The 27,384-nt window shown below is 36.4% G+C and overlaps 1 protein-coding gene across 1 annotated transcript in view; it reads right to left on the bottom strand.

Moving 5' to 3' along the window:
* The window catches only part of LOC149803357 (protein Wnt-8b-like), a 45,103-nt gene extending 27,091 nt beyond the window's left edge, over positions 1-18,012 (bottom strand). Inside the window, exons 1-5 of the mRNA XM_089951369.1 lie at positions 17,817-18,012; positions 14,351-14,432; positions 3,559-3,697; positions 1,565-1,690; positions 848-990 (exon numbers count right to left, since the gene is read on the bottom strand). Of these exons, the coding sequence (XP_089807495.1) occupies positions 848-990; positions 1,565-1,690; positions 3,559-3,697; positions 14,351-14,432; positions 17,817-17,902 (576 nt within the window). The 5' untranslated portion in view covers positions 17,903-18,012. The remainder of the gene's footprint in view (positions 1-847; positions 991-1,564; positions 1,691-3,558; positions 3,698-14,350; positions 14,433-17,816) is intronic.
* Positions 18,013-27,384: the final 9,372 nt, after the last annotated feature.

The following is a 27,384-nucleotide window of genomic DNA, read 5'->3' as shown; positions in this document are numbered from 1 at the left end:
CATTTCTTGGTAATGTGTGATTAGTCAAGAGGAAATATGGGCATGTGTGTACAGGGAAAGGCGATGTGTGCCGTTTACCTGCGGACATGGGTTCGAATCTCTGTAGAGTACGAATTAAATATTCACAAACCTGTATAATAAGATTATTTATACTAAAATATTAATTCTGCCTACTATTATCAAGCATTCTTGAATGGAAATCCAGGGATAGCACTTTCCGTTCTGTCTGGTGTATATTTATAATTCTCTATAATTAATTCAAATACCTTGATTTCTTTCATAGGAATCCGGAATGATTTTGCAGATACATGACAATTAATTACTTTGGGGTCGAACCCACGACCTTCCGCTTCCGAGGCGGACGCTCTAATCACTAGGCCAACGGAGTGGTACACGAGAATTAATTACTACGTCGTCATGCGAGTGTGTCTGCTACACGCGAGGGCATATAACACTGATTGAGTAACATCGTTTTTTTTTTGTGATGTGTGCTGGATCATGAGGGAATATGGGCTCGTGTGTGCAGGCAAGGCGATGGGTTTACCCGCGGACCTGGGTTCGAATCTCTGTAGAGTACAAATTAAAAATTTCTATGTCTCCTAGTGGAGATTTTTCTATTTACAAAACTGACTAATAACCAGCCATATTACACATTAAAAGACAGACAGAAAAACATATAGATATAGACGGATCAAGTCAGTATGATTGAATGACTGATCAATATCAGTGTTACATTGTACAACCAACTAAATACACCATTACTATATAAGTATTGCATATATTCTAACCATTTAATTCAAATACAGCAAACGATTCAATTAATTATAAAATTATTATATGTGTTTACCTGAATTCCTACTTGTTTATTGTGCGTTGTCATGGCTGCATGAGCATCACGCCCCGTGTCAGTTGTTGAAAACACGTGTCTAGATATGTGCTCTCCAAAACCTATGTTATCACTACACCCTCCCCACTTCCAGTCAGAACCTCCTACAAATTAAATGGAGAAAAAAATTTTAATCGTTTGCTCGAACTAGCTTCATTCAAAGAAATATTGAAGCAAACTATATCCAATTATATTATAAGTCGATGTAACATATATCATGCCCAATGATGTTACAAGCCTGTATAACATGTATCATGACCAAAGATGTTACAAGTCTGCTTAACATGTATCATGCCCAATGATGTTACAAGTCGCTTCTACGTGTATCATATCCAATGAAGTTATACATTTACCAATTTGTTATGGAATCTTTATATTTTATTTATGAAAATAGTTATATTTGGAGATTTAATACAATCCACTCATCAATATCGTATCCCTCTGCATTCGAGAGTCCTCAATTAAATTATGAAAAGACGAATTTTTAAGACACAAACTTTCCAAACTCTACAACCTTCAATATTTCAAGTCTTTTTTATAATTCAAGTTGAAGAAGCTATACGATAAATGTAGAGACGACGCCTCTGCAGACGTACAGATGAACGCATCACTACTTTGACACCATGAATGACAATGACAAATGATAAATTACATAATTGTAAAAAAAATACCCTTTACCTAAAAGTCCATTTCTGCTCACATCACAGCTGCAGGCTTCCTGCATTCCTTGACTGCAGTTCTTGGTTACCACATACATTACTCCTGCCGATCCGATGGCATGAAGGAATGCAAGCTCACGGTCCGCTACAACCAAACAGAAAAGAAACGAAAAGAAAAAGGTATGATTTTTTTAAAGGAGTTTTGGAAGTCAATATGATTTCATAAAGTTGATATTGTAATAATTTTGAACTCGCGGATAGTATGAATAACCTGAAGCTGATTCGTGAAAATAAGAAAATCACAAAAGAACTGGAGAAACATATTTTTTAAAAAAAATATTAAAGAAGAAGAAGAAACCCAATAACAAGAATACATTGTGAAAAGGAAGGGAAGTGAACATTTTTCTCCACTGGCTGGGCAGAAATGAAGTCATGCTTGATGCCTGGTGAGAGTGAATTATATTCGAATATGTTTTGACAATAGAATACATTATTCATTACATGAAAGGCTATATAGTGCTGAGGCTATTGTTGTAAAATGCCTTGCACAGAGACCCATCATATCGAGGCTACAGCTGTGAAATGCCTTGACCAGAGACCCATCATGCCGAGGCTACAGTTGTGAAATGCTTGCCCACAGACCGACCCATCTTCGCTAATCAAGCTTCCGATATGTTAACCCTGTCTACAGGGTTAACATATCGGAGTCCTGGCTAGCGAAGATGAGACCCAATGTACCAGCCCTCGTGAGCTGACCAGATCAGAATTAATATGCGTGTGTTAAATAGAACTTAATCAAATATAAAATGTCCTGGCGGACGAGGTTTATTTTGCAGTCAGAAATGTTGTTCCCTTTCTAAGGGCAGTGTATTGTTTGGGGATGTCTCCGTTTTTAAGCAGGGTTGGGTGTCTTTTATGGCAGTGTATCACTTTCTCGCGAGCAACTACCGCGTTCCCACAATAAGGCTATCTTGCTCCAATAAAAATTAATATGATACCTGAGAGGTCATAACAAGAAAAACACAGATTATCGCTTTCCCTTATGTAAACATTGCCATACTTTCTCATAAGAATAATATAGCTGTCCTGACGAAATGCGATATTTTTCTTGCAGTCAAGACAGCTTCTATTGTGGGTTCGAGTCTCGATTCAGCCAATGTGGGTATGTGAAAAAGCTTGCCAGTAGCTTATCGTGGGTCGGTGGTTTATTTCCGGGATTTTCACGGGTTCTTCCTCCACCATTAATACTGGCCGCCATGTATAGCCTATCGTGTGCTGCAAAATGGCGTTAAACCCCACAACAACAGCAACACCAACTTGTGACATGGTTATAATTTGCTACTGTGCAAGATTATAATAAGCAATTGTCATATTTCTATGAAGGAACAATGTGATGCAATAGTGTATTTTATTTTCTGACTTTAATCGGCCACTAAAGCATTTACTGTCTGATCAAAGATTTCTTGTAGGAACGCGATATTTTTTGCGAGAACATGACATGTTTTTCTTTACGTGACCTTTATCATCCACTGTCATTTTTACCTGGCATTATGTGTGTAATTTGGATTTTTAACGTAGCTTTAACAATTTTTCAGTCATATTACTAAGATGTCTGCAGTGTGGCAGTTTAAAGTGATGTCTAGCACTGGGGCATCATGCCACAGACATGTAGCACGATGTCCCACCCAGTCACATCATCCTGACACCATGCTGACCAGTCCTAACACTAACCTCTTAATTCTGATCGCCAAGCGAGACAGCTGTTAGTACCATTTGTGTAAGTCTTTGGTATGACTTGGCCAGGGATCGAACCCACGACCTCCTGCATCAGAGGCGGACGCTCTAACCACTAAACCACCTGAGCGGTCTTTACCTGGCAGTAAGGAAAATATTGACAGATTGTGTGGGTTGGGAGGATGTGAGTAAATCAGAGCAACACATGTATAGGTCGTGGAAACGTGAAACAAATCCCATCCCTCATCACCTTGAAAATCAAATGACCGTGTCTTGTACCTTTAATACGGTTGCTCCTGGAGAATAAGGAAGCTGGCGTCTCGGAACAGTTCCAGAGGTCCCATTCAAACTGGTATTGGCACTCCTCTAATGCTTTCATCACCCCGTAGGCCACGCTGTCCTTCAGGCGCAGATAACCCTGCAACAATGACTGATACTTGTAGAACACGCATATCTTTTATATGTCTTATTTTACTATGATTTGTTTTACCTGAAAGACTCTGTAATCCGAAGCTATTTCATGTACATAGCCTAAATGGGGTACGACTTTTAGTTGTGTTTTTTCTTCATGTGCTCCGATGGTAGATCCAGTAATATCGTTGATGGTGGGGGTTGAGAAAAAGCACAAGTATGCAAGGGTCTGTGGAACGGAAACCCAGATGTTGGGCTCAACCATTATAAGCATTTTCAGGTCATAATTTTAACCAGCAAACAGTAAAGAAGTGTTACCCCATACAACGATCTTGTTGTTTCTCGTACTTTTGGGTGAGTTGGGGAGGGGCACGCAAGTTCCGACCCCTCAGATCTGCCCCTGTGCTTACTGATAACAGCGTACGTCTGTATTGAAGTTCTAACAAGGATTCATAATCAACTTATTGTTTTATTTTAAAGATAAAAGAATCAAGATGCATCAAGTTCCTACCTACCTTCCTTCCTGCCGATCCACCTACCTACTTACCCACCCAATCAACCGCCCACCTACCTACCTACCTACATGCATACATGCATACATACATACATACATACATACATACATACATAGGCAGGTATGTACTTAGTTCATAGACTCACCTCTGTCTGCGTGGGTTCGAGTCTCTGATTCGGCCAATGTAGGTATGTGAGAAAGCGTGCCAGTAGCTTCTCGTGGGTCGGTGGTTCTTTCCGGGGTTTTCCCGGGTTCTTCCTCCACCATTAATACTGGCCGTCATATATAGCCGTGTGCTGAAAATGGCGTTAAACCCTACAACAACAACTACAACAACAACTTAGTTCAGAGAAATTATTAATTTGCATAATGTCATAATTATTTGACTCAAAACAGCGCATTACTGTGTGAAAAGGGGAATCAACTCTGTCTATTAGCACAATATCATTTTGTCCCTCGCTAACAAATTAAATCGTGGAATTAGGTGATAACGCCCTTCCGTACGGGAATGCACATAAGGGCTAAAGCTAGGCTTTCTCAGGTACTAACTAACTGTTCAAAATTTAGCACTTGTTATCTTCACTTTCGTGACACATCGTCAGTACGATGGCTATGTCACTTCATTTATGTTTATCATGTCACTTTTCTATCCCAATTCAGGTTGATTAATCATTATCAATGGGGGGGGGAGTCTTTTCCCAGGTGGAACAACGATCTCAGAAATGGAGCATGCATCTTAGAAAAGCACGAGGCCATTCTGTGTGGCTGGATGCTTCTCTGTGGGTGTGGGTGTGAGAGAGAGAGAGAGAGAGAGAGCTTTTTAACCTAACTTTAACTATTTTTCAGTCATATCGCTACGATACGATGTCAGCATAGTGCCAGTTTATAGAGATGTCTACCACTGGGCATAATGCCGCAGACATGTAGCATCATGTCTCACCCAGTCATATTATCCTGACACAAGGCCGACCAGTATTAATGCTAACCTCCTAATGCTGAGCGCCAAGCGAGGCAGCTGCTAGTACATCCACTATGTCTTTGGTATAGCTCGCCCGGAGTTGGAACCTGCAACCTCCAACATCCGACGCGGACGCTCTAACCACTTAGGCCACCAGAGAAATGTGCATGCTTCTATAATTTAAACTTTAATTGCTCTAATTATGTGGGTAGCTGGGAGAGGTTCCACGTGTAAAGGAATTCAGTATCTTCGGTTCTACGATTTAACAAGCTAAAATTTATATTCCTTGAAACTCTAATCAAATTTTGAGTAAGTTGTGTGTAGAGGAATACACAATTATATCCTACGTATATCGACAGGAATAAACAGAAACAACAAAAGGTGAAGCAATATTAGACAATATTAGAGCGACAATCAGTGCAAACTCGCTATACGATTTATCTGACTAAAAATACCGGGATGAATGCCAGAATTTTTGTTCCTAATTTAGTCTTCCAATCACACCGGATCATGACCTGCGTGCGTGTGGATCAAACAATGTAGACAGATTTAGTCGGCATAGGTGACAAACGATGAGAATCCAATTATCCGGATGATTGAAAAATAGTGAATACCCGGAATGGCATACCCATAATCTGGTATGTTCCAGGCACGGACCATTGTCCTTACGCTACATGTCAACACATTAAGCACGTGGTCTGCGCCATATGGATAGCACTGGCATCGGGACCAACTGACACTTCGGTTTATATCCGTCAAATCTAAGTGAGTTGTTGATTTAATGCCATTTGTCAGCACACTATATGCTATACACGACGACAATTATAACTGGGAAAACCCGGTAAGAACCACTGACCCACGGGAAGCTACTGACAAGCTTTCTCACATGCCGACTTCTGGCTGAGCCCGAGACTCGAACCCACGTGGACAGAGGTCAAATGGCAGTGATTGGTAAAGGAAAGTGCTTTAGACCACTCGGCCGTCCGGGGACCCGGTATATCCAAGTGAGATGTCCGAGACTAGCATAATTTAGTGGAAATCTGAACTGCTTAGATAATAATTAGGCCTTATCAAGGTGTTCCCATTAATATTGTAATAATTTACGCCCTTTTATTTATAATAAAAACAAAAACGGATCAGAAAATGCACCCCTATAGCCAGGCTCTAAAATTGCATTTTTAAATTTGTTTACAAACATGATAACTATGAATACGTACATCTTTAATGTGTGTGTGTGTGTGTGTGTGTGTGTGTGTGTGTGTGTGTGTGTGTGTTTCCACTCCATGAGCAGACGATATTTCGATGTTTACTAGCAACAAACAAAGGATCACATTTCGGCCGATATCATTTTAATTGCTCAATCTTATTTTCCTTTTCATTTTTTCATACAAGGTGTGTGTGTGTGCGTTTGTGTGTGATTTGGATTTTTAACGTAACTTTAACAATTTTTCAGTCATATCGCTACGATGTCTGCAGTGTAACAGTTTATAGTGATGTCTAGCACTGGGACATCATGTCGCAGACATGTAGCATGATGTCCCACCCAGTCACATTATTCTGACACTAGGCCGACCAGTATTAACGCTAACCTCTTAATGATGAGCGCCAAGCGAGGCAGCTGTTAGTACCATTTGTGTAAGTCTTTGGTATGATTCGGCCGGGGATCTAACCCACGACCTCCCGCATCCGAGGCGGACGCTCTAACCACTAGGCCACTGAAGCGGTCTTCATACAAGGTAGACATGTTGAGAATTCGAGGCATTTTCATTCCAGGACTTGACCGAACAACAGCCTTCTCCTTGCTAAGATCCTATCTTTCTGTATATGCAAACAAAAAAAGTCTTCTCTTTTCCACAATTTCGTCTTCTCTTTCTTGGATCATCATAAATGTGTGTGTGTGTGTGTGTGAGAGAGAGAGATGGGTGGGGTGGGGTTGGGCTCAACCCCTATGAGGGGTAAATTAAGTTCAATTGATGTAATCAATATGTTCAATCGTTTCCCAACGAACGAACGGAAACAATTCAAGATATAAATATGAGCCAGGATAATTTCATCACATGGCTACGAGTATTTACATTAATAACTATGCACCATTGTTACCCTGGTTGAACTTCGCCTTCAATAACTAATTCGGAATACTTTTATTTAAAACAAGCAATACCAAATAGGTCTCAGTTACCGAAATAGTTTCAAAATATGTTACGTGTTACTGGTATCTTGCCTATTTTTTGTGTAATACAACAGTGTAGCTGACGAAAACAAAATAAGCGTTTACAATTCAGCACTAACTTAACAATTACATTCTTGGGTTTGCCGTGTCGTATTTCAATGAGCAACGAATAATGACCGAACCGGTTGGCTCGTGAACAAACATCTACCAGAAACAAACATAATGTTTATTTCTTTGATTGAATTACTATATCTTCAATCTTAACTGCTCGTCGGCAAATGCTCGGAAATTAAATCTCTCGCCTGGGCTGCTGGGTCGAGAACTTCTGAAATTGAATCTCTCGTATCCCGTGTAAGTAATATCAAGAAGGAAACATGGCGATCTTACTGATCACTCTTTAAGCGATGCTACATAGCCCTGGAGATGCTACATAGCCCTGGGGAGGGGTGTGAGAAAGGGTTTTATTTGATTAGAATAAGATATATAGGTGGTGATATTCATGAGTCATTTTTAGTGACAGACGACTTGGTCTTCCATGGTGGAATTCGTTGTTTATGAAAGTTGTTAGCAACAAATATCCACTATGGCTCCGACTGGGTGAGCTAAAAATAGTTAAACCTGTTTTCACAGTATTACAAACAATAATGATGTATATCAATCATATCATATAACTTATACAGAAAGCCATCATGGCCATTAATTTTTGTTAAAACTCTACAAATAACGTGTTTCTTCATTACCAACGCCCCTAAAGTTTGACCCCAGAAATAATAGACACTTGTTGGGGCCCCGGATGGCCAACGTGGATAACTGAGAACGCTTTCCAGAAGTTTCCCTTGGAGCGGTAGTTCTTTCCGAGTATTTGCTGGGTTCTTCCTTCACCAAATATAGTGGTCGCCATGTATCGTGTGCTGAAAATAGCATTAAATACCCCCCCCCCAAAAAAAAAGCAGGATTCCAGACTCGTTTACTTTGACCATTTCAAGAACACAAGCCTGCAAGAAGTACAACGTAATTTATTTTTATATTTATTTAATAATTTTATAACTCCAATGGCTCGCTATAGCTGGCAGATTTCAAGACAAAATCCAGTTGAGATCATGTTTGCCTTGGTCCCAATAGTTAGCATACCGAAGTCAACATCGAATAGATTAAAGCCTGTGGTTACCTGGAATATCTCAATGAAGTAGTTCAAGCAGTGAACATTATATAACAGCCTAGGACTAATGTTTAAAGTTAACATTTGTAATCACGTTACACATCCATGTTTGAACAAATGATCGAGAAACAAAATTGACGGCAACGAATTTCTACATTCTTATTCTCTGTTTATTTCCCCTGTGCGAAATACGTGGAAATGGCGTGATGTTAAGTCGACTCGTTACTCGAAGAGCAACTGGTGCGTTTTTTGTTATTTACGTATAACTCATTAGGAATGAAAGAGTTAACTGGGGTTACCTAAGCTCTACTCGTCTCTTGACATATTAAATGGTGATAGGGACTTCGCAGCTAATGTCAAATGCATAAACAGTTTCAACAGATTTGTCAGCTACTGATGACCCTGGACTTAAGCCTGGCTTTAAGTTCCTTCTGTACTGATTTTAGTCCAACAACATTAACTTTTCTGTTGAATAACCACTTTACACTAGTTTCATGCACTCAATTAAAGTGCAATATGGTCACGGAAAAATCTGTTAGGGATTTACAAAGGCCGAAACGATCGTGGTCAGTCGAACTAATTGACCATTTTAAAATATTTCCATCCGCTAGTTATAATGTAGCCTGTTTTGGAGTTAATATCGCCGTCTTGATTTGGCAAAGTATGATTCGCCTAGAGCGTTGGAATTTTTATTTGTGTGAAATAAAATCTTGAAAGGGGATTAACATAGCTATATCTTCACTATGCACCAGTGAATTATAAAGCCTGTAATTTAATGGTTCACCAGAAAGAGACACATCTCCAGTGACCGTTCTTCAGTTTTCAATTTTCTTAAATTCCATATCTCTGGTTTCCATGGAGTACTATCCAAATCTGCTTGAAATTTTGCCCACATAATTAAAAAATGTTTTTGCTTGTTGTGAAAGTCACATGAAAATCAAAGACCTATTTAAATGTTTTCGAAGACACGGGGGGGGGGGTAAAATGCTTAGGATATTAGTGCGCTGAAAAACAAAGTTCTTTATTAGTGTACAGTACATTGATGCATTCCTTCCAATTACTGCCCGTGTACCTCTACAAACTCTTTTAATCTGATTATCTAATTATTCAATGTCATTTTGTAATAAATTTATGGTATGTTACACATGCACTGGAAAACTGCACGACCAACCGCACGGTTTCAACCCGAGTATTCGATCATCCGTCAAGAAATGCGTGACCCATCTCGCACAAACCTTTCTGAGCTTGACCTGATTCTACAGTATATTAAAAGCAATTAACGAATTAATTAATGCCTGTGTTAATAGTAATATTTTCCAATCTGTATCGTGCGATTTTATCATCTAGCCCCACCATGGCAGCCACTTCTCGCTCACCAGTCGCCGACAACGGTCTACTCTAGCAGAACGTCTTCATTCGATTCGCGACAGTCTCTGAAACCAGGAAACCACCTCAACATTGTTAGATATGATAGTGAATTACAGCCTGTTACGCATATTTGATTTAATCTATATTTGATTTAATTTGTGTTTGACTTGATTTGATTGTTTGTGGGTTTTGGAATCTTTTTATTTTCTTTACATGTCAATGTAATGTAATTTTGTTTCCTAGAAATTTTATATTTTCCAGAAAATTCAGTTTGACCTGAATCTTTCCATATATACCTAATAATAGAAACACTGTTTCTTTTTTTTTGACTTAGTTCCTGGTCTTGACTAAGGTTCAAGTAAACAACTTTTATTCTCGAAGTAAAATTATTGGTTCTTATTAAGGACATACAGAAGCTACGTGATTTTTATATGTAAACATGATCACGTGATCCTCTATTTCGCAATTAGGCTTTTCCAAAATTGCGAAATACTTCGAATTAAAAGTGATGTTTCAAGAGAGATCTCAGAGTTTTGGGGCTCAAGCTGTTGGGTTTTTTTTCTGTTGTGACCAGTATTTTTTAGTTTTTGAGTTTTATTTTAATTTTTCGGAATCTAAACGATTAATTCGTTTCTCTGAAAATATTTTGTGCTCATACATAATTCTTTAACAAAGACATTTCTTAAAATTTTTATTTGGATTTCCAAAACCGGAGGATTAATTATTGTGTTTCAACAAGGAACTGTAGACATGTAGACATCAACACAGTACAGGTTACAGCCTACGTCATCTCCTTCCATCTTGGATTCTTCGTCGGGACTCGAACTTGAATTAATTAGAACATTTTAATATTAGAACTTCTAAAATATTATTCGTGGATTATTCTTGGATTGCTTTTGGATTTGATTTTTGATACCGTAAGTTATTTTTTTTTCTTCTTTCAATTTTACAACATTTGTCCAGGGAAATAAATTATTATATTTTTCAAAGCTTGTTGGTTTCACTCTTTCTTTTGTTACTGTTTATTCGAGCTTAAACACGTAACACATCCGTAAAATTTATCAATTCTGACTTGATATTAGTACCCTGAGAGTGCCCGGATCTTACGGTATGTTGTTTGCTCAATAACAAAATTGTTCTTCTCCGACATTTTTAGGTCACTGTTATTTACCTGTGCTACGTCGCAGGCATATATCTACAGACGTCCTGCGTGTTGCACGTGGAACTGCAGATCGTTATAAAGAACTTTTTTTGTCTATCAATAAATTTATCGACAGTTTCTAGGTACCCAAAAACTTATAACAAAATATTCAGAAATATGCAAATATCGCTCTTAATACAACTTAATTTGTGTGTATTAATTGTCGTCAAATCTGAACGCAACCCTGCCTGAGAAAAAGAACAATCTTTGTTATTGAAAGGAAATACTGAGACGAAAGATTTATCATCCGTCTTCGACGAAAATGAGATAATACAGTTACAAATGTATTTTTTCACAGTAATTAATCTTCTAGGTTTCCTATTTTAAAAAGATCGAACACTGATTTCATACTATTTCATAAATCAAAAATGATACTCATATCGAGTGTACCCAAAAGAATGGATGGTGTTTGAATCTATTCATCTTTAAATATTTTGTCTTGAGGAGTTCATGGTTTTTGAATCGTTGTCAACTTCTATTATTCATTACTAACCGCTTTTTGATAAGGTCATCATACTGAACTATGTTATTTTGGTATTTAACCATTGATTTTGTTGTATGACTTAACATAACTACTGATTTTGTAGTATGATTTAACAAAACCATTGATTACGTTGCATGATTAAAGAAAGGGAAGAGAAAAAACACATAATTGTTGTTGAATAAAATCAAAATATTATCACGTCTAAAGAGTTATGTTGGCACCCACGACTCCGTTCCAACAGATGCTTGTAAACAGTTGGAGATGTCACCAACTTTTTCGTTTCTAAAGGTCAGATGGGAGGGGCTGCACTTGAGTGCTAAACATAGGGGCTCTTTAGGGATCCGTAAACAATACAGGCACTTCTAGCAGGTAAGTGCATTATTTGTCATTAAAGATTGTGGGTATATGTTTGATTCAACTGGGACACAATTTCAGATGATTAACAAAATTAGAAGAAAGCATGTTTGACATAGCACATTTCTGACTGTTACTAAGTTTACTGTAGTTGTTGACAGAGTTGGGATTTCTGTTGCAGGTAATGTGTATGGCCTGAGTGTCCCTTGATTAATATAATCTTTGCTGGGATTTTGGACCAAGACAAGGAAATTCCAGTCAAAGGGTTATATTATTTGTCTCTCCACGAGGCTATGAAGTGTGTAGGCCTAGTCTATGTGCATGAATCAGTGTTTTCTGTCATAGTTCATTCCACACAGCATTTAGAAGTTTATCCTATCTGTAGCACAGCCAATTTTCAGGTCAGCGTCATTAAATGTAGTTAATAGTATATAATTTTTTTCACATGAAGTGTTTAAACTTAGGTGGCTTTAGCTACATTTAATGACGCTGACCTGAAAATGTGCTGAGTTACTCCTGCATAAAGGATAAAATTGACCATGTTGTGTGAAACTAACTAGCAAAATACCAAATAGCTCGACATCGTGTGCGTGCGTGTCTCGAAATGTTTTGTATGGTGTGTTCTCCAAGATGGATTGGCCTTAAATTACTATGTTTTTTGTTATATATTTTTGTTGTTGTTGTTGTTTGTTTACATCAGGCACAGCAGAAGACAACAATGGTTTCTTTTTTTAAAGTAGTTCTGAGCGCGTGGACACCTTGACTGAGACAACTGGTCTGAGATGACTAGACTGAGATAAGAAAAGTAAGGTTGGTAAAACAGTTAGATTTCTCTGTCGCATGGGTGAGAAACATGTGTGTAGGTATGATATAAGGGCTACCTATCGTGATTTGACAGCTTTGCTAAAACATTGCGATTTGTTTTTCAACACTCTCTTTATATACTGTTTTACTATTACTATATCTCATAAGAACTGCTCTCCTGTAGTGTTGTCTGGTGTGTAGTGCCATAACAAAAGGATGGGACACAACATTTGCTCGTGCCCGATCTAAACTGGCAAGCCAATATCGTCGGCCAATAACTAGTAAAATTTGTGTATCCCACCTGGTTAGTCAGTGAAGTCATCATCACAATATTGACGTCATTCCCATAAGGACTAGTTGGAAAACTCACTTTAAACTTAAATAATTGGTATGTAGCTTCACATTGGTGAGGTGCACTGTGCCCCAAAAAGTGCGACATCCGGTATAGTGGTTAGAGCCTCCACTTCGGATGTGAGAGGTCGCCGGTTCGAACCCCGGCCGAGTCATACCAAACACATATAAAAATCGTACAAACAGCTGTCTCGCTTAACGCTCAGCATTAAGAGATAAGTATTAGGACTGGTCGGCCTGGTGTCAGGATAATGTGACTGGCTGGGACATCATGCTACATGTCTGCGGCATGATGCCCCATAGCTAGACATCACTATGAACTGCCACACTACAGACATCGTAGCGATATGACTGAAAAATTGTTAAAGCTACGTTAAAAATCCAAGTCACAAACACACACACACACACACACACCGTACCAAATGACACACACACACATACACACTGTACATTCACTAAGATGGAGGATTATAGTCATCTGATATCTCATTTTCACCGGAAGTGTAACGGGGATGTCAGCAAGGGGCACTACAGCCCTTCAAAACATTCTAAGAGATTAGTTGCTGAGGTAGAAGACAGTAATATATTTAATATCGCGCATGACATAATTCGCCGTCATATGAACTTAACGCGTGGCAGTATTACCAGCTGGGGCTAATGTGGCGACCGCGACCATGTATAATATCAACGGGAGCCATGATGAAATGCGTTCTGCCCAGCAATAAGTCAACGTTCTTGACCAATCGGAACTCGACAATATATTCTGTGATTAATACTAAAGGCTTCTTCACAAGGAACGAAAATTAGGGCAATAAAACCAAATTGCATACTTACATGCAGATATATATATATATATATATATATATATATATATATATATATATATATATATATATATATATATATATATATATATATATATATATATGTGTGTGTGTGTGTGTGTGTGTGTGTGTGTGTGTGTGTGTAAACACACATACATATATACACACATACATACATACATACTTCCAGAAAAAACAGATATTTATCCGTACATGCATTATCTTTCATGTCAACGGTTTTTTTGTGTTACACCCAATTCCTTCAAAATCAGGCACCAGTGATCTCAATAACACCACAACTCTACGAAGGTTCAGGAAAAATGTTATGATGTTGAAGACGTTTCAGCACCACTTACAAAATACGACTACCAAGATAACCACTACAGCAATAATAATAATAATAATAATAATAATAATAATAATAATAATAATGAATTAGCAGATACATTAAGGATGGATTATATTTTACTTACCGAATCCAGTGTCGTCTTGTTCGCTTTGTTATGACTGTCGTCGATGAGCCTGGGCACTATCGAAAGGATGTTGTTCAAAGACCTGCAACAACAATATTTCAAACACAGTTACAAAAATCATGTTTCGTTCTTTACAATTTGCATCAGATTAGAAATGAAGATGAAGATGAAGAAGACAAAAAAAAAAACTACAAAATTGAGATATTGAGGATTTGGGACAATAATTTACATTAAAATAACATCAAAAGATATTTATTTCGTATCGAAATGAATATTTCAGTTCTTTTGGTCAGAATTCTAAATTTAAATTTTGTTCACAATTCTCTTAATTTCGTCTCAATTTGAGTTAAGTGCTATGGCGTCACAATGAGCACTTCTAATAGTCTTGAAAAGCGCATTAAACAAAAAATGGCGTATGAAAGAAAAGAAATAATGAATAATCATATACATCAGAACAAATTACATTGAGTATCTTTTATACTTTCTTCCTGTGACAATAAATCAAGACAGCTATAACTTTTTATATGGTCAGTATTGCTTGTAGAAATGTGCCTTATGAAAACCCGCTATGAAAAACGAAGACAAAATAATTTCGACGATTTCCGCTTTCATTCTTTTCTACCATTTTTCTATTTATATACTAAATATTTTACGCATCATGATGTATTCTCAAGGACTCAGACGCGTATATAATATTATATCTAACGTCTAGAATCCCAAACATACTCGAATAGGTAACCCCTCGCCCTCGCACTTGCCAAGATCGGGTATCGAACCCCTGGCAGACAGATGTAAAGCAAGTACGTTATCGCTGAGATATATGTGTCCTGTGGATAAATAGTTTTTTTTCTCTGTATGATCCTAATGGCATTATGTAATTAATTTACCGTGTTAAAATCACTCAAGGTATTTAGCCCACCAGTTCACAAAGCCTTGGTGACAATTAACTTATAGCTTCTGATAATATCTTTTATCTTTGTAGTGTAACGAATATCAGAAGTGTTCTTTGTTAGAAGAACTCGGTAAAGATACGATGAATCTGTGATAAGGAATATGAGCTAAACCTTCCCACAAAGTCACATTGGTTGGCAATCCTTAATGAGATTCCTTTGCACCCGTTAAGTGCCGAACGCGGATATATATATATATATATATATATATATATATATATATATATATATATATATATATATATATATATATATATATAGAGAGAGAGAGAGAGAGAGAGAGAGAGAGACAGACAGACAGACAGACAGACAGACAGACAGACAGACAGAATAAAATTACGCGTTACAGAAGATTTATCTATGTATAAAGCAGTACAATCACGGAATCTGTTTCTCGAATTTTCGATAAAAACCGAAAAGAAACTATAAAACTAGAGGCTTACAGTAAGTATCCGACCTTCGCGCGATGTTCTGTTCATGCACGACTCACCCTCCAAATACCAACTTTATTTCACAACCACACCACAAGGAAACTAATCAAAACAGAAGACACGATTATTGCTTATATCCTCAAGCATATTCCAAATGCGACATACTTTTCTAACATATATCTCTGAGAAATACAACAGGATATATCAAAGGCATATACGTACATATGATTCCATGAGCGAATGAAACAACAACGCCATTTCATATTTGCTTCTTCATCTTTCTTTTTCTTAATCCACAAGCGCGAGTTTAGAAACTACAATACAGTCGGATTATGGTTCAAAAAGCGAACTAATGCATCCAGAAAGAAAGCACTGTGGAAGTGACGGGGTTTCCAAAAACTACATTTGGTATTGTCTTCAGTATTTTATTAAATGGACGAGCACCGACATTTCTCTAAAAAGACACCAGTACTGTACTTATTGCATGCCAAATTTCAATCAACGATGCAGTTGTTTTTTATTAGTATGATCTTTCCATTTGTTTCTTGTCGAAAATGCTGACATTTTCCATTAAAATCAGAGTTTAAAGATTGTATCTAAATTTAAATAGGATCAAAACAATAAAAGATAACTATCCCGGCTAAATTTAGACCTGACTTGACCAAGATCTTGAATACCATGCTGTCATAAGTACTCTTGGTATATTATTCATGACTATATCTATATATATATATATATATATATATATATATATATATATATATATATATATATATATATATATATATATGTATGTATATGTATATATATATAGATAGATAGATAGATACACAGACAGACAGACAGACAGATACACAGATAGATAGGTAGATGCATATATATATATATATATATATATATATATATATATATATATATATATATATATATATATATATACATGTACATAGATAGACACAAACACACACACACACACACACACATATATATATATATATATATATATATATATATATATATATATATATATATATATATATATATATATATATATATATAAAGTATACTCATCTTTCTGTCTCTATATGGCATAAGTAAGAAGTTTACTCTAGAAAGGACTGACTTTATATGCTTTCCTTTCTTTCGTGAAAATATAAATACATGTTCAACCATAACAGCAAACAAGTGTTTGATTTCGCGTTTTTGCATATAAAGGTTTTATTTTACTTAGTAATGTACCTGTGCGAGATTAAAATTTTCCACATATTGGCTTTGTCAAATATTTTGTTTTACTTAACAACTTTTGAAATTCATTTAAAATACTCCTTGCTTAATTTTCTCACATATTCCAGCATGCGGTGATAAGTCAGTTAAATTTTGATAGATAGATAGATAGATAGATACTGTCATATAGTCAAATGCAAGTTGATACATACATGTCATATTGTTTGTTTGTTAATTCTTTTTATCATATAATTAATATCGGATCAAAAAATCTATTCGTAAATCATGATTTGAAAAATGACATTTTTGGGAATGGTCACTAAGAGTTTCACAAAGACACAATTTAGAACGTCACATCCCGAGTAGATGCCCTCAGTTGCTGCCACATGTGACGGTGCAAGAGTACGAGTTGTAGATGGAGCAACTTTACAACTGAGATCCCCCCCCCAAAAAAAACAAAAACAAAAAAAAAAACAAACAAACAACAACAATAGGAAGACAAGAATAAAGGATAATTGTAAATTCTGTATACCAGTTCTAAGGAAATTGTATGTATCTGTTCAGTCCCCCTCCCGAGGGGGGGGGGGGGCAGGAAATAAACTCTCTCTCTCTCTCTCTCTCTCTCTCTCGCTCTCTCTCTCATTAAATTATCAATGATTTTATTCTTTAACAATGACCTACCACTTAATTGACACGAGTCCATGGCAATGCATTAATACAACATACCCATAATCTTTACTTATTAGTAGCCATACTATTTTCTAGCGATTTCGACTCATAACTTTTCTATTAGTTTCATTGTAGTAAAAATATATCTTATTTGGAGTATAGTCTTTCCAAAACGAATGCTCTTTGACTTACCATGCATGAACAGGAGTTAATGTCACACTCAGTAATATATACACCTGATATATAAATCCAGCTTGATGTATTGTCATTTCTCCCATGTGATGATAGTAACTTTGTTATCCCATTGTAACATGCTTTGATGCTTGGCGGTAAAATGATATCCGTTGCAAAACTCAGTGGCAATTCCATTTTAAAGCACGAGCCAGTCTATTGTTCAGACCAATGCGTTTAAGGTACATCGGAACATCCAATCGGGTGGAGGCTAGGAACTGTTACATGGAAGGCCAATATAAGTGAATCTTTGTTTCTTAATACACCAAACCCAAACATGCCTGTCGTATAAATCGGAGTTTAAGCGAATAACAGAAGAGGGCTACGTCTATTGAGAAATTGTCTTGTCACCTCAAAGGTCTACTAGCTTTTCATGGCTAGGGTTCCAAGAAGTGTAAACAAATAAAATGTATTTGCATGAGCAAACCAGCACATGACGTATAAGATCTATTTATATCCCTTTTCACACTAGTTAGAAAGCACGTGCAAATGTTACATAAGGTTGTACATTTACAAAAAGTAAGACAAATGTCTACTGTATCCATCACAGTCTCATCGGATTTTTTTTTCATTTAAAAAACAAAAACGTATGCACCATGGATCATTTATTTATCTTTGAATAAAATGTTAATTGCGATCGTTTGATAAATACAAAATCAGCTGGGATTCTAACTAGATAACTGGCATTTGGTTCATTAACTACATCCGCTTGGCTAGTCTAAACAAGCGGCATTACGGCGAGAACTTGATAAATTATACAAAAACAAAACATATTTTCAATTTGTTTAAAAAGTAGCCTATTTTTCGTGTACAGTTCAGCCTTTGTAATATCTATCTGAAATAATTATATTTAATTATAAGATTCTTCGGAGAACAAATGGTGGAGGTACTCATTTGTGATGCAAAGTATATCATTGTAAATTGGGAAATAATCACCCCACCCACTATAAAATCGATAATTAATCCAAATTATTTAGTTTATGTTGTGTTTGAGCTGTAGCAGCACGTTTGGAACATATTTAGATAATTTTTATACAATGTATATCAACTATTCCAACATACTTTCTCTGTTCCAAATTAAATATTTCATTTCTACCTGACTCTTGTGCAGTTTTATCATATCCTTTCCATAAGTTCGGGTAAAACGCCAATGAGTTGGACGGTTTATAGTTTCTCATGCGGATAGAGTGTTACTAACATTACATACCTCCTAGCGGTCACTCTATAACTGAAGGGCATGAAATCTGATCACTTTAGGTGATTTTTTTCTCTGTTGCCTTCCTTAATAGTACAAGTCAAAATTACATAGAAAAGCACTGAATACATTTGCCCCACCCACCCACCGACTCGGACTGATGGCGCTGTTGAGTTGGACGGAGTTTTTCAGATTGACCTTAAATTAATAATTTGATTTTCAGGAACGAAACGTTAGAAATCAGCAGGGTTGAAAGTTCTTAGTTCTATCTAACCTTGTGAGCATAAATAAAGCGAAAGTTTGGACAATTCAAAGTAATCAACCAAATTTACAACAATGAGGGATTTGGTCAACATCTATAAGACTTAAGGAACCAGTTACATAAAAGGAAGAAAACGTAGTGTTCCTGTTTAGAAAACTAAACTCAGATATAACTAGATATTCCTTCTACTTCTGGTTTAGAATTAAACAGAGGTATAACCAGACTTCCCTTCTACTTCTGGTTTAGAATTAAACAGAGGTATAACCAGACTTCCCTTCTACTTCTGGTTTAGAATTAAACAGATGTATAACCAGACTTCCCTTCTACTTTTGGCTCAGAATTAAACAGATGTATAACCAGACTTCCCTTCTACTTCTGGCTTAGAATTGAGGTATAACCAGATGTCCGTTCTGCTTAAGTGTCCCAAACATACTGTAAGTAGACTTTGTCAAGGCCACTAACGTCCACTATAACATAATATTACACTGGAGTTAAATTCTGGAGGGGGGGGGGGTATATATGTAGGTACACACAGATATGGGAATGGAACATAGAGGGGAAAAATGTGATGTATAGACAATTTCTGGTTGCCCATAATCACCAGCCGCTCACTATAGAGTCGAACCCAGTTTGTTACGAGTTCCATGAGATCTCCCGTAAAAAAAAAAAATAATAAAGTTATGCTCAGTTGATTGATTGATCTGACATAATGGTCGGTTGATAGATTGACGTATAGTGTCACTCAAGATCTGTTTGCTGTGGTGGAAGCAATACATTCGACAAACTTTGCCTATTTGCTGTTTAAATTGACTTCTGTGCTTTTTCAAAGTACTCCGCGAATAAGCGCAGATGCATACAGTTTAGGATCTTATCCAAACTAACGTAAATGATCGGATATTCAAAATATAAAACACTGCTATTCAGTCGCCGTTAAGTGTATTCAGTAACCACTTAAACAACCACCCATCCCCAACGGTTGGAGAATCGAGCCATCCATTCTCACGTACACCAGAGTCCATTCTCCCAGCCAGTACTTAACGCTTTAACACTTCCTCACCAAGACAAGTTTATTTATTTACTTTAATATACAACATTTGGAAGGGATAAAGAAAAGCATGAATACCAGAAATAAAGCTCTGCCATGAAACCTTTCGTGAAATTCCATTGGCCTAAGCAAAAAATATTTCTTATTAATTGCTCCTGAAATGAACAAAGAACATAAAAGGGGTGCCGAGGTATAAATCTGATATTACAACACATAAAGGAATGTCTCTAATCACCGTAGACCAGACTAGGAGAGCAATGCAGCCAAACTCGGCATAAGAAGAGGCGTGGCACGTGTGAAATGGAGAAGACCGAGATACTAATTACCCGAGTGGGACGTCAGACGGACACCCGACTAGAATGTATTCATGTTCAGTAACAAGGACCTCTTGAAGATGATTGAGGGGACCGCATGCAGCTGGCGGATCGCCTGAAGTGACAGAGATCAAAACAGAGTGAATCCCTACGATGACATCTTGGTGCGCTTTAGCGCTCTTTTAAGAATATTTGATCTTCAGATTGTAGGTTCAGATGATAGAATATACGTTCCCAGAATAATCAATGTGACCGATACGCACTGATCAAACAATTATCTTTTAATGTGTTCTCATAGTAATAAAAAGGCATAATAACTGCATAAAGACATCGCACATGCATAGAGAAATTAAAAAGAATGCAGTATGATAAAACATAAATACCATATAAATTTCACACTTCTAACTATAAAAATGCCGAGCGCAATATAGAAGCGCACTTCTTTTTCTGACAAAAATTTTAGTGTTTTCTCCAAGAGAATGATTGTATATGAATTGCACAAAGAAGTGCAGGTTCCGACACCGAAATCTACTTAAAACGGTTCACTGTAATTTTTGTAGATGACACTGTAATATTCGGAAATGATGAAGATTCCTTCCAAGAAAACCTTAATATTTTATTTCAGTACACTAAAAAGTGGAAACTAAATATATATTGAACAAAATCAAAACTTTAAATTTTGGTTCGCGTAATTGTACTCAGTTTAAATTTACTCTGGGGAATACAATTTCTATTTTTGATGAATTTAAATACTTGGGTATTAATATTCTCTCTCAAAAAGCTATGTAACACAGCTTTGAACAGGCAGAAAGAGCCTTGCATATTCTTTATAGATGAATAAGCAATCTGCACATGCTGATCGATTTACTGTTACAACTATTCGATCACACAGTTTTATCATTGTGATGTACGAACGTGACTTTGGGGGTGGGTGGATGATCAAAACATGCAGCTTATCGTAAATGTTCACCTGGAATTTCCAAAGCATTATACAATATCATATTGAGTAATTTACATTCATAAATAGTTTGAACATTTTTATTTCAGATGGAAGAAATGGTCTACTCTTTCAAACATCAGTACGCTAACCCTCATGCTTTGAAAGCACGCTTCTGTTTTTCCAAACATCAGTTTCTAGCCCTCAAGTTTTAAATGATTTATTTTAAGAATGAAGTGCAAGATTAACAGCTACATTATGCTGCTCGCACATGCCGCCTGTGTGTAACTTGATATTTCCATTCTAAATAAAGATTCGGTTCGGTTCGATTCTGTTAAATATCCTGCATGTCACTTGTAATTTGATCATAAATATAATATCATTTATCGATATTTTATTGTACTGTTGCGTACTCAATAAAAGATTTTCACCTTTACGTACATTTAAAATTACAGTAAGAAGATTCTTTTTGTGCTCATCTTTTTGATAATGCTGGCAGATAATTAATTGTTAACCAGATCATCTCCGGAGGTCTTCGGATTATTTATCTAGCACTACAGTGACAAATAGCCACTATACTATCACTCAAATACAAGGTCATCTTCACCAAACGTTGTTTCCAGCCTTTAAAGAAAGATCGATAAAGAGCCAGTTATATAGATATAATTCCTTTTCGAAATCCTTCGGCTGTAGTAGTTCTTAAGCAAGCATCTTTATGTATCCTTAATTGGAGATCGTTTTCGCTCTCCTTACGTTATGTTTATCTTGGAGTTTTGAATAAACCCAATTTTGTCATAGGTCTAAGTGCATGCGGCAATTGTGTATTGAGAAGACAGGATACAAATTACTTGAGTGGGACGGCAACTTGTATATAAAATATACATAAAATGAAAGGTAATGGTCCCGTTCTTTAAACGTGTGATAATGACAACAACAAGAATGAGCAGTAATATCTAACAAAAACTGTTTGTCTAACAACTAAAAACATTTATATTTCAATAGCAACCGTGGCATCAAAGTAATGAAAATTCCAAGCAATAAGTATGATACTTAACAAAAACAAAACTTTTAATTTTGGAGTGCGTAATTGCACTCAGTTTAAATTTACTCTGGGGCATACCATTTCTATTTGTGATAATATGTATAACTTAGAAAGGACACGCCTGTTACTGTACTGAGAATTTGTCTGGAAACCGACTGGCATTTATTAAATGTCGCAATAAGGGATTTTAGATCTGAATAAATAATTCAAAATAATTCAAATTCCACAGCTTTATACAATATCATATTGAGTAATATACATTCATAAATAGTTTGAATATTTTTAATTCAGAAGCAAGAACAGTTCTACTCTATCAAACATCAGTACGTAACCCTCGAGCTTTGAAAGCAAGCGCCTGTTCTACCAGATATCACTATGTAACCTCAAGCTTTGAAAGCATGCGTCTGTTTTTCCAAACATCAGTTTCTAACCCTCAATATTTAAATGTTTTATTTTAAGAATGAAGTACAAGATTAGAAGCTACATCGAAAAGTACGACTTATCAATTATTAAAATGAGATTAAAACTGATGATACTTTTTTCAGAAAATAATTTGACCTTGACTGTTAGTTTATAAGAACCAGGTATTGATCTTAATCCTGACCTTGATTAAAAATTTATAGCAACCACGTAAACAAGCTATATTTTTATTTTAAAATTATTGGTTCTTGTCGAGGTCATGATGGGACTATGTGTTTAAGATGTAAACAATTTTTTATTTTATTTCTTAGACTAAAATGATTGCTTTTCGTCAGGGCCACACTGGGTTGACGTGATCTTTAACAAGTACATAATTTCTACGAGCTCCAGAACATTATCACGTGACCCCCTGTTTACGTTTTCGAAGACGAAATAACCTTTGTTTTGGAGAATTATTCTCAACTGCAGCTAGGCTCTTTTTTACACTAGAAGTTTTATGTTGTGCTGTTTGGAGTTCTTTCACATTACTTGGATTGGAATTATTTCAAATTATTAGGATTCAAAAGGATTAATTCTTCTTTCTTTTTGCTGGAAAATACATGTGCTCATGTGAGATTCTTAATCAAAGACAGTTCTTATGAGAAATTTATTTTGATTTCCAAAACCGGAGTGATAATTCTTGTTTCTACAAGAAACTATAGACTTCAAAACTACAGGTTACACCATACGTCATCGTCTTCCATCTTGGATTCTCCGTCGGGATTCGAACTTGAAATCAATAGAACTTTTCTTATTAGGACTACTAAAATTTTATTCTTGGATTATTCTTGGATTATTTTTGGAATTGATTCTATAAAACCGTAAGTTCATATTATTTCAATTTTATTGAATTTTTCCAGGAAATAAACTATTGTATTTTTTCAAATCTTGTTGTTTTCACTCTTTCTCGTGTTACTGTTTATTCGAGCCTAAACACATTACATAAGACACTAATCTAACGTAATACAGCTTGATAAACTCTTTTCCTCCAAAAATTGATCAATATTTATCAGCCTTTCTAAATTGTTTGAGATAATTATGGTACAATTTATGTTATTCCCAGTAACATATACATGGCATCGCTGAGGGGATCTACACATGCATTTTGCATGTATGTGCCTGCATGCAATTATGAATATAAATCTGTATGTGTATCTACGGGTAGGTAGACATGCATGCATACGTGTGTGTAACATGTTACAAAAGTTGTTCTTCTTAATGTACTTTATACTGTTTATGGTGTGTTTAACATCATACGATACTAATGCATACCCGATTAGGTCATATATATATATATATATATATATATATATATATATATATATATATATATATATATATATATATATATATATATATATATATATAAGCATTATGCTGCTCGCACATGCCGCCTGTGTGTCGCTTGATATTTCATATTATCCGGCATGTCGCTTGTAATTTAAACCTAAATTTAATATCACTTATCGTACTGTTGCGTACTCAATGAAAGATTTGCACCTTTACGTATATTTAAAACTACAGTAAGAATATTCGATTTGTGCTCATCGTTTTTGATAATGCTGGCAGAAAATTAATTATTAACATACCATCTCCGGAGGTCGCTGGATTATTTATCTAGCACTACAGTGACACTAGCCGCTCTACTATCACTCATGTACAAGGTCATCTTCACCAAACGTTGTTCCCAGCCTTTAAAGAAAGATCGCTAAAGAGTCAGTTATATAGACATCTTTCGACTGTAGTAGTTCTTAATCAAGCATCTTTATGTATCGTTAACTGAGGTCGTTTTCGCTCTCCTTACGTTATGTTTATCTTGGAGTTCTGAATAAAACCCAATTTTGTCATAGGTATAAGTGCATTCGGTATATATGTATTGAGAAGACAGGATATAAATTACCCAAGTAGGACGGACACTTGTATATAAAATGTTTATAAAATGAAAGATAATGGTTATACATGTCCCGGTCTTTAAACGTATGATAATAACAGAACAACAAGAATGAGCCGCAATATCTAACAAAAACTGTTTTTCTAACAAATAAAACACATTTATATTTCAATAGCAACCGTGGCATTAAAGTAATGAAAATTTCAATCAATAAATATGTTACAAAAGAAGTGTGTCTGTGTGTGTGTGTGTGTGTGTGTGTGTGTGTGTGTGAAGGGTAAGGGTAAATGGCGCCCGGGGCGACTATAAAGACCCAACGGGTTTTGGTACCCCAAGACCTCTGGCGCCCGGGACAATCACCCCGTCCGCCCCGCCCCCTTTAGTACGCTGCTGCTGAAGTGTGTGTGTGTGTGAGAGAGAGAGAGAGAGAGAGAGAGGTTTCATGAAACAACAAAACTTGTATTACGTTGATCTGGAAGAAAGAAAACTTATTCGTGACTCGTATTGCTAACTTTACGAGTATAAACTTACATTTCTGCTGACCTTTAACCTGTAAAGAGAAATCTGTTAAACAATGTGAAGTGGTGTTAGACTTGCCAGAGGAGTAATACCGGTGTAACAAGTGCCAGTTTGAAGGTTGGTTTTAGTTCTAACAAATATGAAAGGTTCACTGTGTGATAGTAACAAGATAGTAACAAGAACCAAAGGAAAAACGAGGGGTAAATGTCAAACATTTTACACAATACACTCGTTGAAGCCATGGTAGTAAGCTGCTTTGTTTTAACACGTCAAATTATATAGGGCCCCTGTCACAGCCCTTCTTTTCTGTGATATTCTATCGCTTCAGCTAGCTTATTGCAACCACAAACCCCGAGACGGTAATGTAGTCGCCAATCGAGGGTTTGGGCTTAATGTAAGCAAACGCGTGAGAGGGTACTCTTGTCGTCAACGGAAGGTATGGGCATTAAGGAACCGCACGCATGAGACGGTAATGTAGTCGCTCGGGAAAGTTCGGAGCTCCCCACATATTCTTTGACTGTCTACCCCACCAGAAATGACGACACTGCACCAACATTGGAGCCATCTAGTCGTTAATATAAGTTGCTGTATAATCCACATACAATAATTAAAGTCTTTAAACAAATAATACTTTTCCTATAAGGCCTAAACCTACTTTTAGAAAACAGAATAACCCGTCTGTAGCAAATTACCGGTTGAATCAAGGTCTATGTTTGTGTCTTTTTTATTTTTTAACGTAGCTTTAACAATTTTAGTTACATCGCAACGATGTCTATAGTGTGACAGTTTATAGCGACACAGTCATGTAGCATCATGTCCCACCAGTTCTAACACTATTTTTTTAATGCTGAACGCTAAGCGAGGCAGCTGTTAGGACCACGTTTAAAAGTCTTTGGTATGACTCGGCCGGGATTTCGAACCCGTGACCTCCCGCATCTGAGGCGGACACTCTAGCCACTTTGGCCACCGGACCGGTCCTTAAACAAGATCTAAAAATGAGCAATACAAAATATAAAGAAACTATAGGCAAGAGAGCACAGTTTTAAAAAATTATCTCGTCGAATTTGGCGGTGCTTTCACAGACCTAACTTGCGTCGTCTGTTGTAATACCAATTGCTATAAAGCTTTAACTATTTGTACCTTTTAGTGTTATATTGCAATATTAGGCATCTTTTCGAGAGTTCTATTTATTTTTTTGAACAAAAATTAAAAGGTTGATGCCTTCTTCCATTCTCACTTTAACCTGACACAATCCAATGGAGGAGGAGAACGAAAAAAAAACCCCGAAAGTATCGTTGATTTTTCACCCTGTATTAATTGTTCGATAGTTGGGAAAATGCATATCTTTCCCACAACCGCAAAATCTGTTCTTTAATATGTAATAAAACCAATCTGCACGTTTTTGTGAAGCTAGTTTATGAATTATGGGATTTTCCAAATAATTTTATTAATTTACGCGAGTTAATTGTCCAAGTTATTTTTCATTCCAGCCATTATACATTTATAACATTATGACTAAAGAATATAATCTGCCAGGATGTTAACTGATTCTAGTAGTAATCTTGACGAACTGCCACACAGTATCTGCCAGGATGTTAATTGATTCTAGTAGTAAGCTTGACGACCTGCCACACAGCATTTGCCAGGATGTTGATTGATTCTAGCAGTAAGCTTGACGACCTGCCACAGAGTATCTGCCAGGATGTTGATTGATTCTAGCAGTAAGCTTGACGACCTGCCACACAGTATCTGCCAGGATGTTGATTGATTCTAGCAGTAAGCTTGACGACCTGCCACACAGTATCTGCCAGAATGTTAATTGATTCTAGTAGTAAGCTTAACGACCTGCCACACAGTATCTGCCA

This window comes from Sinohyriopsis cumingii, chromosome 3 (genome assembly GCF_028554795.1).
Source record: "Sinohyriopsis cumingii isolate HCF-2022 chromosome 3, ASM2855479v2, whole genome shotgun sequence".
Classification (NCBI taxonomy): domain Eukaryota; kingdom Metazoa; phylum Mollusca; class Bivalvia; order Unionida; family Unionidae; genus Sinohyriopsis; species Sinohyriopsis cumingii.
The sequence above is the reverse complement of the archived record's forward strand: the minus strand, read 5'-3'. Positions and strand labels throughout refer to the sequence as shown.